Below are 12,060 nucleotides of genomic sequence, written 5' to 3' on the forward strand. Positions count from 1 at the left end.
ACCTTGTCTATTCATGGTCAAAGTTTCGGACGCATATAAGCCCCAGGTTTTACAGCTGTATTATAATGTCGGAACTTGGCCCCTATACTCATAGACTTTTTGTTATTGGTATTCTTTGTCAGTTGGTATGCTTGGTCTAACGTCCTCATCCTGGCATTAATTGCTTCTTCTTCTAATCCATTCTCCTGGATGACTTCACCAAGATGCCTAAAATTCTTAACTCTTCTGATTTTTCCCAGATTGGTGATCATGCATTCAGGTCCATCACAGATGTTCGTCATATATTTTGTCTTTTGAATAGAGATCTGGAGTCCAACTTTTTCAGCAATTTCTGATAGCCTATTGATCTTGTTGACTGCTGACTCTATGTTGTTAGCAGAAATGGCCAGGTCACCCGCAAAGACCAAGCAGTCAATGTACACCCCTTTGTTCTTAGGACCAAGTCTGAACCGCCTTCATTTGTTTCTTCTTGGGCTAACAATTTTCTCCACTCTTGAATGACCTTTTCCAAGATGCAGTTGAAAAGGAGTGGGGATAGTCCATCTCCTTGTCTTATGCCTGTTCTAATTGTAAAGGGTTCTAATATGTCACCCATAAATATTATTTTTGGCACTGTGTTAGTGAGAGTTGGTTTGATCAGCTTTCTTGATGTATCATCTACCCCAAACTGTCCACCCCTGGTAGCTGAGTGGTCAGCATGACAGAATGTCAATCCTAAGGGCCCAGGATCGATTCCCGGCTGGGTCGGAAATTTTCTCCGCTCAGGGACTGGGTGTTGTGTTGTCCTAATCATCATCATTTCATCCCCATCAATGCCCAAGTCGCCGAAGTGGCGTCAGATCGAAAGACTTGCACCCGACAAACGGTCTACCCGGCATGAGGCCCTAGTCACATGACCCTTTTTTTTTTTTTTTTTTTTTTTTTTTTTTTTTTTTTTTTTTTTTTTTGCCCCAAACTCTTCCAAAATATTCATTAATGCCTGTCAGTTGATGGAGTTGTATGCCTTCTGAAAATCAACAAAACGACCACATAGTTATTTCCTTCAGTTTTTTTGTACCTGATGATGTCTTCAGGTTGAAGATCTGTTCTGAGCAAGAACAGCCCTTTCAGAAACCAGCTTGCTATTCCCCAATCAGTTGGTCAAGATGACCTTCTATTCTATTCTGTATCACTTTGGAGAGAATCTTATATGGAACAGATACTAATGAGATACCCCTATAGTTATTGACAATCTTTTTATTGCCTTTTTTGTATAGAGGATGGATTAACGCTGACTGCCATTCAATTAGTATCATCCCAGTTCTCCAGATCTCCTCGAAAAGTTTGACTAGTACATCTAAAGTTTCGTTATTTGCCAGTTTCAGTAGTTCTGCCACAATTGAATCCTCTCCAGCTGCCTTATTATTCTTAAGGTTGTTGACGATCTCTTTGATCTCCTCTTTACTAGGTGGAGATGAGTTGGGTAGTTTGTGGATCGAGGAACATACAGGGAATCTTTCTTTCGGTTCATCACAATTAAGTAGGTTTTCAAAATAGCAAGACATGATGGTGCAATTTTCTTTGTTGGCCATGCTGAACCTTCCATTTGCGTCTCTAAAGCGAAGACTAGGGGCTTGGTATCCTTTCAGATTTGATTTGAACATCTGATAGAAGTCTCTGGCATTGTTTTTCCGGAAATCCTGATCGATCTGTTCTAACTACTGTTTCTCATCCAATTGCTTAGCCCTTCATAGAACTCTGGCTGCATATTTTCGAACTTCACAGAATACATCAAAATCTTCAGGTCTCCTGGTCAAGTTCCAGTTTTTCCATGCATTTGTTCCTTGGGCCACCACCTCATCACAAACATCATTCCACCATCTATGCTTTCTCTTTTTAGCTGTCAGGATTGCAGTATTAGCTTCTTGTTGGATCTTGGAGGCAATGTCCGTTCAATTATGGGATTCAAATGTCAGTTGCTGGTGGTATTGTTCCAATATGTTTTGATTGATTTTGAACTTCACAACGTCATATTTATGAATTTTATTTCTGGTTTTCACAGCCTTATTGAGAGGGATGAAATTCATTTTGATCTTGGAGAGGTAATGATCGGAGTCAAACTGGGCACCTCTCTGTACTTTAACATTCATTATTTCCTTAATTGCTCTCCTAGAGATTACTACATGATCAATGTGTTTCTCTCCACATACATTTCCTGGTGATTGCCAAGTCTTCTGTTTCCTTGGCTTGTGTTTGTAAAGTGTTGACATTATCTGAAGATTGAAGGATCGACACAGATTAACGAGTCTTATACCATTTCTGTTAGTCATCTTGTGAGCAGGATACTTTCCAATTGTTGATATGAATTGTGGTTCTATTCCCAGCTGAGTGTTAAAGTCACCTAGTTGGATCTTTATGTTCTTAGACTGTATTTTCTCTAACAGTTTTTCAAGAAGGTCCCAAAACTGTTCAACTTTCTCGGTATTGTGTCTGTTGTCTTCATTGTGCATTGATCTGTGTGAATCCTTTGTTACCACAGCTTTACCACAGATGAGAGTTTGGATAGAAAGTCTCTCAGAAGGGCTGAAGAATCCATGATTGAACTGACAACCTTCTTATGGACAACAAAAGCTGTGCCAAGGACAGGCATGTCATTACCTATTTTGACTGCCCTTTTGCCTCTATAAATCCTGTAATCTTCAATGTCCATTGTGTTCTCATCTAGGTATCTGGTTTCTTGAATGGCCAAGATGGTTATGTCATGTTTGTCCATCGTCATCATCAACTATTTGTGTTTCCCAACTTTCAATAGAAAATTGACGTTCAAAGTCCCAATATAGTAGTTCTGTTTTGCTGGTTTGTCTTGAATTTTGTATGCATATCTGTGTCTTCAAAGCATCTAGGTTCAGGCTCCCCAGAATCCATAGGCCTGATTGCACGCCTAACAGTGGTAGATTGCCCCAAAGAGGTACTACCTGGGGTAGTGTCCTTTTTGTGATGACATTCCGTGATGCTTGGTTGTTCAAACTAGTGTGGGTTGGACAAATCCTTCCTGGTAATAGAACTGAGGTTGTAAGTCCAGGAGCTCGATAATAGACTGCTCCTCTGGAGTCAGACCCCCTTCGCAGCCACTTCTCTGAAGAACAGACACTGCTAAATGTAGATAGTTCATCCACTTAACCCACCGTTGGGACATAGTTGTCGTCTTCCGCCTTCAAAACCATTGACCACCTTCACTGTCACCCTGGCAGGAGCCCTCACAAGGTACTATCAGCTGGGTCAGCTGAACCAAGGTTTTTTAAAGAGATGTTATTCCTCTATCACTCTCCCTTTCTTCTGGCTTGTGACAGACAGAGCCTGGTTCTGGCGGGGTTACAGGGGGACAGTACCATTGTCTATGAGAATTGACTGTTATCAGTGCTGAATTCCATCATCACAATTAATTAAGTTATTTGTCAAACTTATTTTAATGGCTTCCCTAAAGACTGAATCTCACAAGGATGAAACCATATTAAACTCTAGATGTTCTCATAGACCGCAGTATGGCCTGCCTGTTTACAGTGCCCAGCGACAGCAGGTTTATCCGGCTGTTGCAGGTGAGTATAGTGTCGATGTTCCATGCAACATTCGTCAACTGTGTGTAAAAGTATGTCTGATATACAACAAACCACAGTGACAGATAATCTTACACATATCTGCCTTTTGTAGAAACAAGTCATCCCTCGCACAACCAACAACTGTGGCTACCTTTGGTGCTGGCAGAAAAATATCCAAGAATTTATGTTTAGAGATGATATGACAAGCCAGGCATCCATAAAACTGTGCAATGTAACCAAGAATAATTGACACTTCTGTACCTGCTTTATGTGAATTGGTGAGATTTTTGATTTGTTCTTATTGGACATTTTGCCACTCTCCATGAAGAGCGACATCAAACTCTGGAAACAGTGTGTTTTACCTGGCCACAGTTGGTTTTACAAACAAATCACAAGCATATTTAATTGAATCCAAGTCCAAAAAGTACACTGTTATCAGAACTTTACCCATACCCACAACTTGTAGCATATCTACAAAATTAGTGTTTTGATTGTAACAATATGGCTTAATTTGACTTTCACTGCTGCACCATTACAAACTTTTTTTTTGCCCAGGAGCAAATTGTCTGTCAAACTATGTGCTACTGTCAACTTCTTTTAATGAAACAGTGAGTAAAGGAAACTTACTATGCGTGATGCTGATACATGAAGATGAGCCTTTTTGTGAATAAAAATGAGTGAACAACTAATAGCACTACTATATGGCAGAATAAAAGGATAGAGGATCTTTGGCAGAATAAAAGGACAGAGGATCTTTTCCATGTATCTTCACACCAACAAAGGTTACTTCAGATGATACTGAAAATCATGTGTTCCTCACTGCCAATTTCTGCTTGCACCATCAGTTGATTATTGTGATATTGGAATGATTTGTATGCAGTTGTTCATGTAGTTGTTTCATGATGCTATTTGATGAAATTCCCTTAAATTTCATTGAAACTACCTCATAGATTGGGTAGGACTAATGTTAAAATCTTGCAGTAATTCCTACTTGATAGAGAGTGATCTGTAGCCATTAGATATGATGTATGGAAGCAGTTACCACAGGCAGAAACAGAATTTTTCTTTTTTTTTGGGGGGGGGGGGGCACAAGGATCAGGAGGGTGAACATGTCCTTATAGGCTTTGTGAGACTAATTTTAACATAAACACACAATCACTCACACATACAGGGAACATTATAAAAACCGGCAAACTGCAGGGACGGACTGGAAATGGAGAAAAAGTGTCCTATGAACATGAACATGTGTCCGAAAATGGACGATGTGCATGCAACAATCAGTGCATGTGGTTTTCATTCAGGATGCACATATTCATACTCTGGCTTACACCATGTTGATGGGCAGCTTGCCTGGAGCTTGTATTAGGGTTCGTCTCAATATCCTGTTGAACCCAGCCCCCCAAATCTGATGTATGCACAGTCTGCTGCCTCCCTGCTTGTTCATCTGTCTGAAAGGACCCATGATCACTAAATGCCCAAAAAGGGCTTGAAATTTTATGTGATGTGGTTGGTGTCTGTGAGGGTACTTGTCTTGATAAAGGCATGTTGCCTTTCAACCATTTCCATCTGCTTGGCTGTTAACAAACACCATCTTGCCTTGTTCCCAGTGTGAATACCAGACCATTCTGGTACTCACAGTACACTGCATCAGTCATACTGCCTACAAGCTATCAATCAGTGCTACCCTCGTCATCTTGTGGTAGCAACCATCCAGGAGTCCATCTATGCCCTGGAATGGCCCAGTCATGCAGTGGTGTTTGTCTGGACCCCAGGTCATGTCTGAATCCCAGGCTTTGAACTTGCAGACAGGCTGGCCAAACAGGCTACACGGAAACTGCTTCTGGAGATGGGCATCTCTGATTCTGACTTACGCCCCAGGGTTCTAAGGCTTTGGGAGACGGAATGGCATAAAAGTATGCACAACAAACTGCATGTCATTAAGGAGACTACGAATGTGGGGAAGTCTTCCATGCAGGCCTCTTGCAGGGAATCAGTTGTCCTCTGCCTGCTCCGCATTGGCCACGCTTGGGCGACCCACGGTTACCTCCTGCGACATGAAGACCCACCTCAGTATTGGTGCGGTACCCAGTTGACAATGGCCCATGTTCTGGTGCACTGTCCCACTTTGACTGCCCTGCGACAAAATCTTCGGTTACCAGACTCGTTGCCGCTGACAGTGCCTCATCGGCTGTTTTAGTTTTACGTTTTATTTGAGAGGGTGGGTTTTAACATTTGATATAAGTTTTAGCGCATGTCCTTTGTCCATCTGTGTTCTCCACCCTAGTGCTTTTAAGTTGGAGGTTTTAATGTGTTGCAGAGTGGCTGGCTTCTCCTTTTTATTCTCATGGTCAGTTAGCCATGGTCATCTGCTTTGTTGTTTTACCCTCTTCATCCCATTTCTTGTGTTTCTGTGGTTTTCTTGACCCCCTTTTGTCCATTTACACGTTTGTTACCCTTCATCATTTTTGTGATTTTTTTTCCTTTCATTCCGCTTTGTGTTGCCAGTCTCGTTTGTTCATTTTTCACACTTGTGACATTGTTTTATTTGGAACAAGGGTCTGATGACCTTGTAGTTTGGTCCTACCCCCCTCTTTTAATCCAACCAACCAACTAACAAACTGGGGTGCACATATCTTCAGGTGTTCACAAAGGCAAGCAATAAACACATTTGTAATTCTTCTTTTCACCATTTAAAACTGATAATTAGATTGCTGTGCATTAAACTGTTCTAGGTGCAATTAACATGTGAAGCTTCGTTGGGAGTACAATACTGAGCAAGCATAGGAGTTCTCTTAGGGGTATATGAAGAAGAAAGGAACATTGACACATTTTTGTTACTGTTTGTGTTACGTTTTACTGAAAAGAGATGATATCCATAAATAAAATTATGAGGGCAGTTCAATAAGTAATGCAACACATTTTTTTCTCGGCCAATTTTGGTTGAAAAAACCGGAAATTTCTTGTGGAATATTTTCAAACATTCCCGCTTCGTCTCGTATAGTTTCATTGACTTCTGACAGGTGGCAGCGCTGTACGGAGCTGTTAAAATGGCGTCTGTAACGGATGTGCGTTGCAAACAACGGGCAGTGATTGAGTTTCTTTTCGCGGAAAACCAGGGCATCTCAGATATTCATAGGCGCTTGCAGAATGTCTACGGTGATCTGGCAGTGGACAAAAGCACGGTGGGTCCTTGGGCAAAGCGTGTGTCCTCATCGCCGCAAGGTCAAGCAAGACTGTCTGATCTCCCGCGTGCAGGCCGGCTGTGCACAGCTGTGACTCCTGCAATGGCGGAGCGTGCGAACACACTCGTTCGAGATGATCGACGGATCACCATCAAACAACTCAGTGCTCAACTTGACATCTCTGTTGGTAGTGCTGTCACAATTGTTCACCAGTTGGGATATTCAAAGGTTTGTTCCCGCTGGGTCCCTCGTTGTCTAACCGAACACCATAAAGAGCAAAGGAGAACCATCTGTGCGGAATTGCTTACTCGTCATGTGGCTGAGGGTGACAATTTCTTGTCAAAGATTGTTACAGGCTATGAAACATGGGTTCATCACTTCGAACCTGAAACAAAACGGCAATCAATGGAATGGCGCCACACCCACTCCCCTACCAAGAAAAAGTTTAAAGCCATACCCTCAGCCGGTAAAGTCATGGTTACAGTCTTCTGGGACGCTGAAGGGGTTATTCTGTTCGATGTCCTTCCCCATGGTCAAACGATCAACTCTGAAGTGTATTGTGCTACTCTTCAGAAATTGAAGAAACGACTTCAGCGTGTTCTTAGGCACAAAAATCTGAACGAACTTCTCCTTCTTCATGACAACGCAAGACCTCACACAAGTCTTCGCACCCGGGAGGAGCTCACAAAACTTTAGTGGACTGTTCTTCCTCATGCACCCTACAGCCCCGATCTCGCACCGTCGGATTTCCATATGTTTGGCCCAATGAAGGACGCAATCCGTGGGAGGCACTACGCGGATGATGAAGAAGTTATTGATGCAGTACGACGCTGGCTCCGACATCGACCAGTGGAATGGTACCGTGCAGGCATACAGGCCCTCATTTCAAGGTGGCATAAGGCCGTAGCATTGAATGGAGATTATGTTGAAAAATAGTGTTGTGTAGCTAAAAGATTGGGGAATAACCTGGTGTATTTCAATGCTGAATAAAACAACCCCTGTTTCAGAAAAAAAATGTGTTGCATTACTTATTGAACTGCCCTCGTAAAATGTGAGATGGCACCTTGTCGCACACACTCCACGTCAGCGTCCTGCAGGATCGCAGCCTGCAAGAGGTGGCACAGTGGCCAGTCACTGCTATCGCAGGTGCCGCCAGTGTTGCACTTGCACTGGCTTTCACGCTCTTCCTCACGCCAGTTGTGACTCTGCCATTGGCAGCCGCAGGAGGAGGCTGCAGTGTTGGTGCCATATGCCCTCCCCAACAACCCTACGGAAAAAGGTGGAGGAGTATGTCAGTAAAAATCTCTCAAAACCATAGACTGAGAGAAAAGATTCATACAGAAACTTGTTCCAGTCGGTTGTCTCACATTGAGTGAAACCACTCAAACCCTGTGAATGAGTGAAAACATTCATATATCTGACATGGCCGCAGAGGCTAGTTGCGTTTGGTTGTTTCATTCGACAGAAAAAACCAACTGACTAAAAAAACAATCAATTGACCAGTTGATTGTTAAGAACAGTCGGTTGTCCCATCACTAACAGAATGCCACCTGTAAGTGTTTCTGAAAGTTCTCCATCAAGTAATAATGTCTGTCTATTTAGATATTCAACTAGCTTTTACCTGGGGCTTCATTTGCGCATCTGTAGTACTGTTATGATGAATAAGTATTGGAGAAGCAGAGCTCGCGATGTGTGCTGCCCCCCCACTGCCCATTGCACATAGTCAGGTGTTATGTTTAACATCTTTCTGTGGCTGTGGCATCACCGCCCCAATACAGATGCATTGATTTCAATGCAGCTCTTTTATTTATTTGAAGGTTACTTTAATCAGACTTGTCATGACACGTTTGATGAAAGTTTGTTCAGCCATTGAAAGGTAACCTGCTATATAGGACAAAGAGTTTGCCAGCAGCAAAATGCTACGTAATCAGTGCATGGTACACAATTTGATGTCATACTAAAATATAGATCTCAAAAATATCTATGATAAAGTCTGCAAGAGCACAGTTATGTTTCTTTTTTATGTTTCACTTACAATCATCAGGTTTGTTTTTTGGATTTGCTGTGCCAGATGTACTCAAAAGGCAAAAATGGTGATTATGGGTGAACCATAAAAGATAAGCATGTGCTCTTGTGGACTTTTGTGGAAATATTTTTGAAATCTACAATTTAATACCTTCAAATTTGACATAGCTTTTATTGCTTACACAACATATTCCAAAAGAGCACATTGCCAACAAAATTCTTGCTTCCTTGATTCACTGTTACCAACTATTATCACCTGTGCCTTCTGATTTAATTTTTTTTAAGTATCTTATGTTCATCCTCAGGTTTCATGCTCTCTCTATATCAGACTTCACCAAACCTTGATTTAATGGTTTAGCCATGAAAAGATAATAGTTACTTTCAAATTTATAATATTGGCATCTTATGGGTTAATCACTGTGCCTTTCAACATGAAGTGAAGTGCTATGTGATGACTGAAATATGCTGGTTCATGATAAAAATGCCAAACAGGACACAAGGTACTTATTTGCTAACAACGCGAAATGTCAAGGCGCATAGAACAACAACGATAGGCCTGCAGATTGTAAGAAGCTTGATGACGATTGAAAATTGAAATGTGTAGCTTCAAATAACCTTAAATGATTCCTGGTATTTTCTGCAGATTACCTATTTTCTTGTCAGATTGAGGGGAGTTTTTATCTTTTCAGGAGAACTAGGGATGTCACCAAATAGTATGATGCAGATGGTACAATTTCTTGCAACTCTCAGGGCTTTTAGAGCCAAGACTTCATCACATGTATAAGTTTCTTGAGCTAAGCTTAATTGTAAATACTTTGTGCTACATCTGCGTCAACATACATACTCTGGAAACCACCATATGATGCATGGCAGAGGGTACATTGCACCACTACTAGTTATTCTCTTTCGTGTTTCACTTGCAAATGGAGCAAGGCAAAAACAACTGCCTGTATGCTTTCATATGAGCCCTAACTTGTCTTGTTTTGTCTTTGGGTTGAGAATCATTCTTCAAGCAGTCCAGTCGCATACTCCGGTTCTTTAAATTTTTTCAATTGTTTCTTGTGTGTGCTACCCTGCAGCACCCACAAGTTGTATGAAATGCGTACTGTTGTAAATAATCCACCAGACCCCATTGTTTAATATTTTGTTTTTTGTTACATGTTCAAATGCGGTGCCATCTCAAGTGGTACCTAGATACAGCCGAACTATTATCAGCATACATATCTACAAAGATACGTATAAATGTACAATTTTTGGTTATATTATTATTTGTACTTATGTTACAAGATATTAAATGTTGTTTTTCAAATATAATCTACCTTTGTTTTGTCATATTTGTGCATGGTTTTTACAATATCGATTTATGCATCAGAAATGTGGTTTGTTATTAAATTTATATCTTTGATGAAAATTGATTTACATCGTATGTAAAATTTAGGATTACCTTTTTTAAAACAAAAATATCTGTGACAACAGTGCTGTCAACAAACAGTCACAGATTGCTGCTCATCCTATGTGTCAGATAGTTTATGTACATAGAGAACAAGAGTGATTCTGTCACACATCCCTGGAACACTTCTCATGATACTTTTGTTTCTGGTGATGGGCATTTGTTGTCTAGGGTATCATAGTGGGTTCTGTTACTTAAAAAGTATTCAAGCCACTCACATATCTGAGAGTATGTTCCTATGCATGGATCTCTGTTGACAGTTTTTAGTTGGGCAGGCAAATACTTTCCGGAAATGTAGAAATATAAAATCTACCTGTTGTCTTATGTTCAATTGACAGTCCATTTTAGATTTTTTCTGTCATTTATTGGTTCTTTCACCTCTGTACGTAATTTATATATGTGGAAAATGTTGAGTTGCACTATGGTTCAGAGTCCACCCTGAACTGTAAGTCCTGGGTAGGTCAGGTTAAAAGTGAACGAATGTAAGGACAAACCTAACTCCAATAGAATCGTGTATAGTGAAGCACTGTGGTTCTCAAACCAACATTTTTAGTTTATACTGTATTATTGCAAGTCTAATTCCTGAATCACAGTAATTTAAACATTCTTTTTATGCCTGTCTACTGCTCAACACATCTTCCATATGTTGCATGTGTTTTTTCCATACACTATTCTTTTTATTCAATTCTGTTACTTCCATAACACTGTAAGTGTTGATTTATGTGTTGTGTTTGTCGTCATAGCTGTGTACAAGATTTTTATTCCATAAGAGATTGTGTGAAATGAGATTGTACGAATTGTGTTTATTTTAACTGACAGGTTGGTGTAGATCTTCCTCTCGAGCCCATCATAATCTGCCAATCACAGTGCAGACTGTCTCTGCAACACCTGAAGCTGGTGGAAACAAGACGCTTGGAAGAAGTCCTTGCAAAGACTCCTGATCTAAACCGTCTGGAGCTGATCGCTCCTCTCTGCAGCTTAGCACCCCTCTCGACTCTACCGTACCTTACTGACCTGCGCCTCGACCTGTCACCCCTGCCTCCACAACCAAACGAAGCAGTGGAGGCTGTGAGGACAGCGAACGCAGGGCGGCTGCAGCACCTCACACTGGCCGGCTGCACTGCAGTTGACCTGCCTGCGTTGATGTCTGAGTGTCCACAGCTGCACTCACTCCATCTGATGCATTGCAGTTTCGCAGTCCCTGAACATAACCAGGAATGGTGAGTACTATAAACTCTCTGCAGGTTGTTTCAGAAAGGGTGCCCTTATTTTAATCAAGTCACATTTATAAATGGACAAATGCTACAAGACACAGACAAATTTCACAATGCACACAAAACCTTAAAAAAGCAAATTCTTGTTATGCAAGTACAGTGACTCTGTGTGCCCTTTATAAAAATTTCTAAGTTGTGGCTCAATGGGCATTCCAGAAAGACATGCATGTTTACAGAATGGATATGGCCTGTAGCCTAGAGGAGCACAAGTAGATGCCATTGCTTCAGTTGTAAGTAAAGTGGAGTTTGCTCAACACAGAGGCTTTTAAGCCCTTCAACAAGTGTGAATCAGTGATTTGTCTAGCTTCTTCCCCCCCTCCCTCCCTTCAGTTGTCAAAAATGATTATCATTGAACCAGTTGGTAATAATTCAGATATCAGATCCATAGGATTATGGCTGCAAAGCAATGTAAAATCGAATAAGCACATAGAATGTCTAAGTGCAAAACGGGTCATGAAATTCCACATTCTCTGCTCACCAAAATCCTGCTGTAGTCGGAAAACATTAAAGAAACCATATCATACCTGCAGTCATTTTCACCATAAGTATGGAGT

The 12,060-nt window shown here is 41.1% G+C and overlaps 1 protein-coding gene across 2 annotated transcripts in view; it reads left to right on the plus strand.

The window, feature by feature from the left end:
* The window catches only part of LOC126100877 (uncharacterized), an 80,563-nt gene that overhangs the window by 57,045 nt on the left and 11,458 nt on the right, over window positions 1–12,060 (plus strand). For both annotated transcript variants that reach the window (XM_049911542.1, XM_049911541.1), the window contains exon 5: window positions 11,052–11,452. In XM_049911542.1, the coding sequence (XP_049767499.1) occupies window positions 11,052–11,452 (401 nt within the window). The remainder of the gene's footprint in view (window positions 1–11,051; window positions 11,453–12,060) is intronic.

Source organism: Schistocerca cancellata, chromosome 9 (genome assembly GCF_023864275.1).
Source record: "Schistocerca cancellata isolate TAMUIC-IGC-003103 chromosome 9, iqSchCanc2.1, whole genome shotgun sequence".
NCBI classification, from domain to species: Eukaryota; Metazoa; Arthropoda; class Insecta; order Orthoptera; family Acrididae; genus Schistocerca; species Schistocerca cancellata.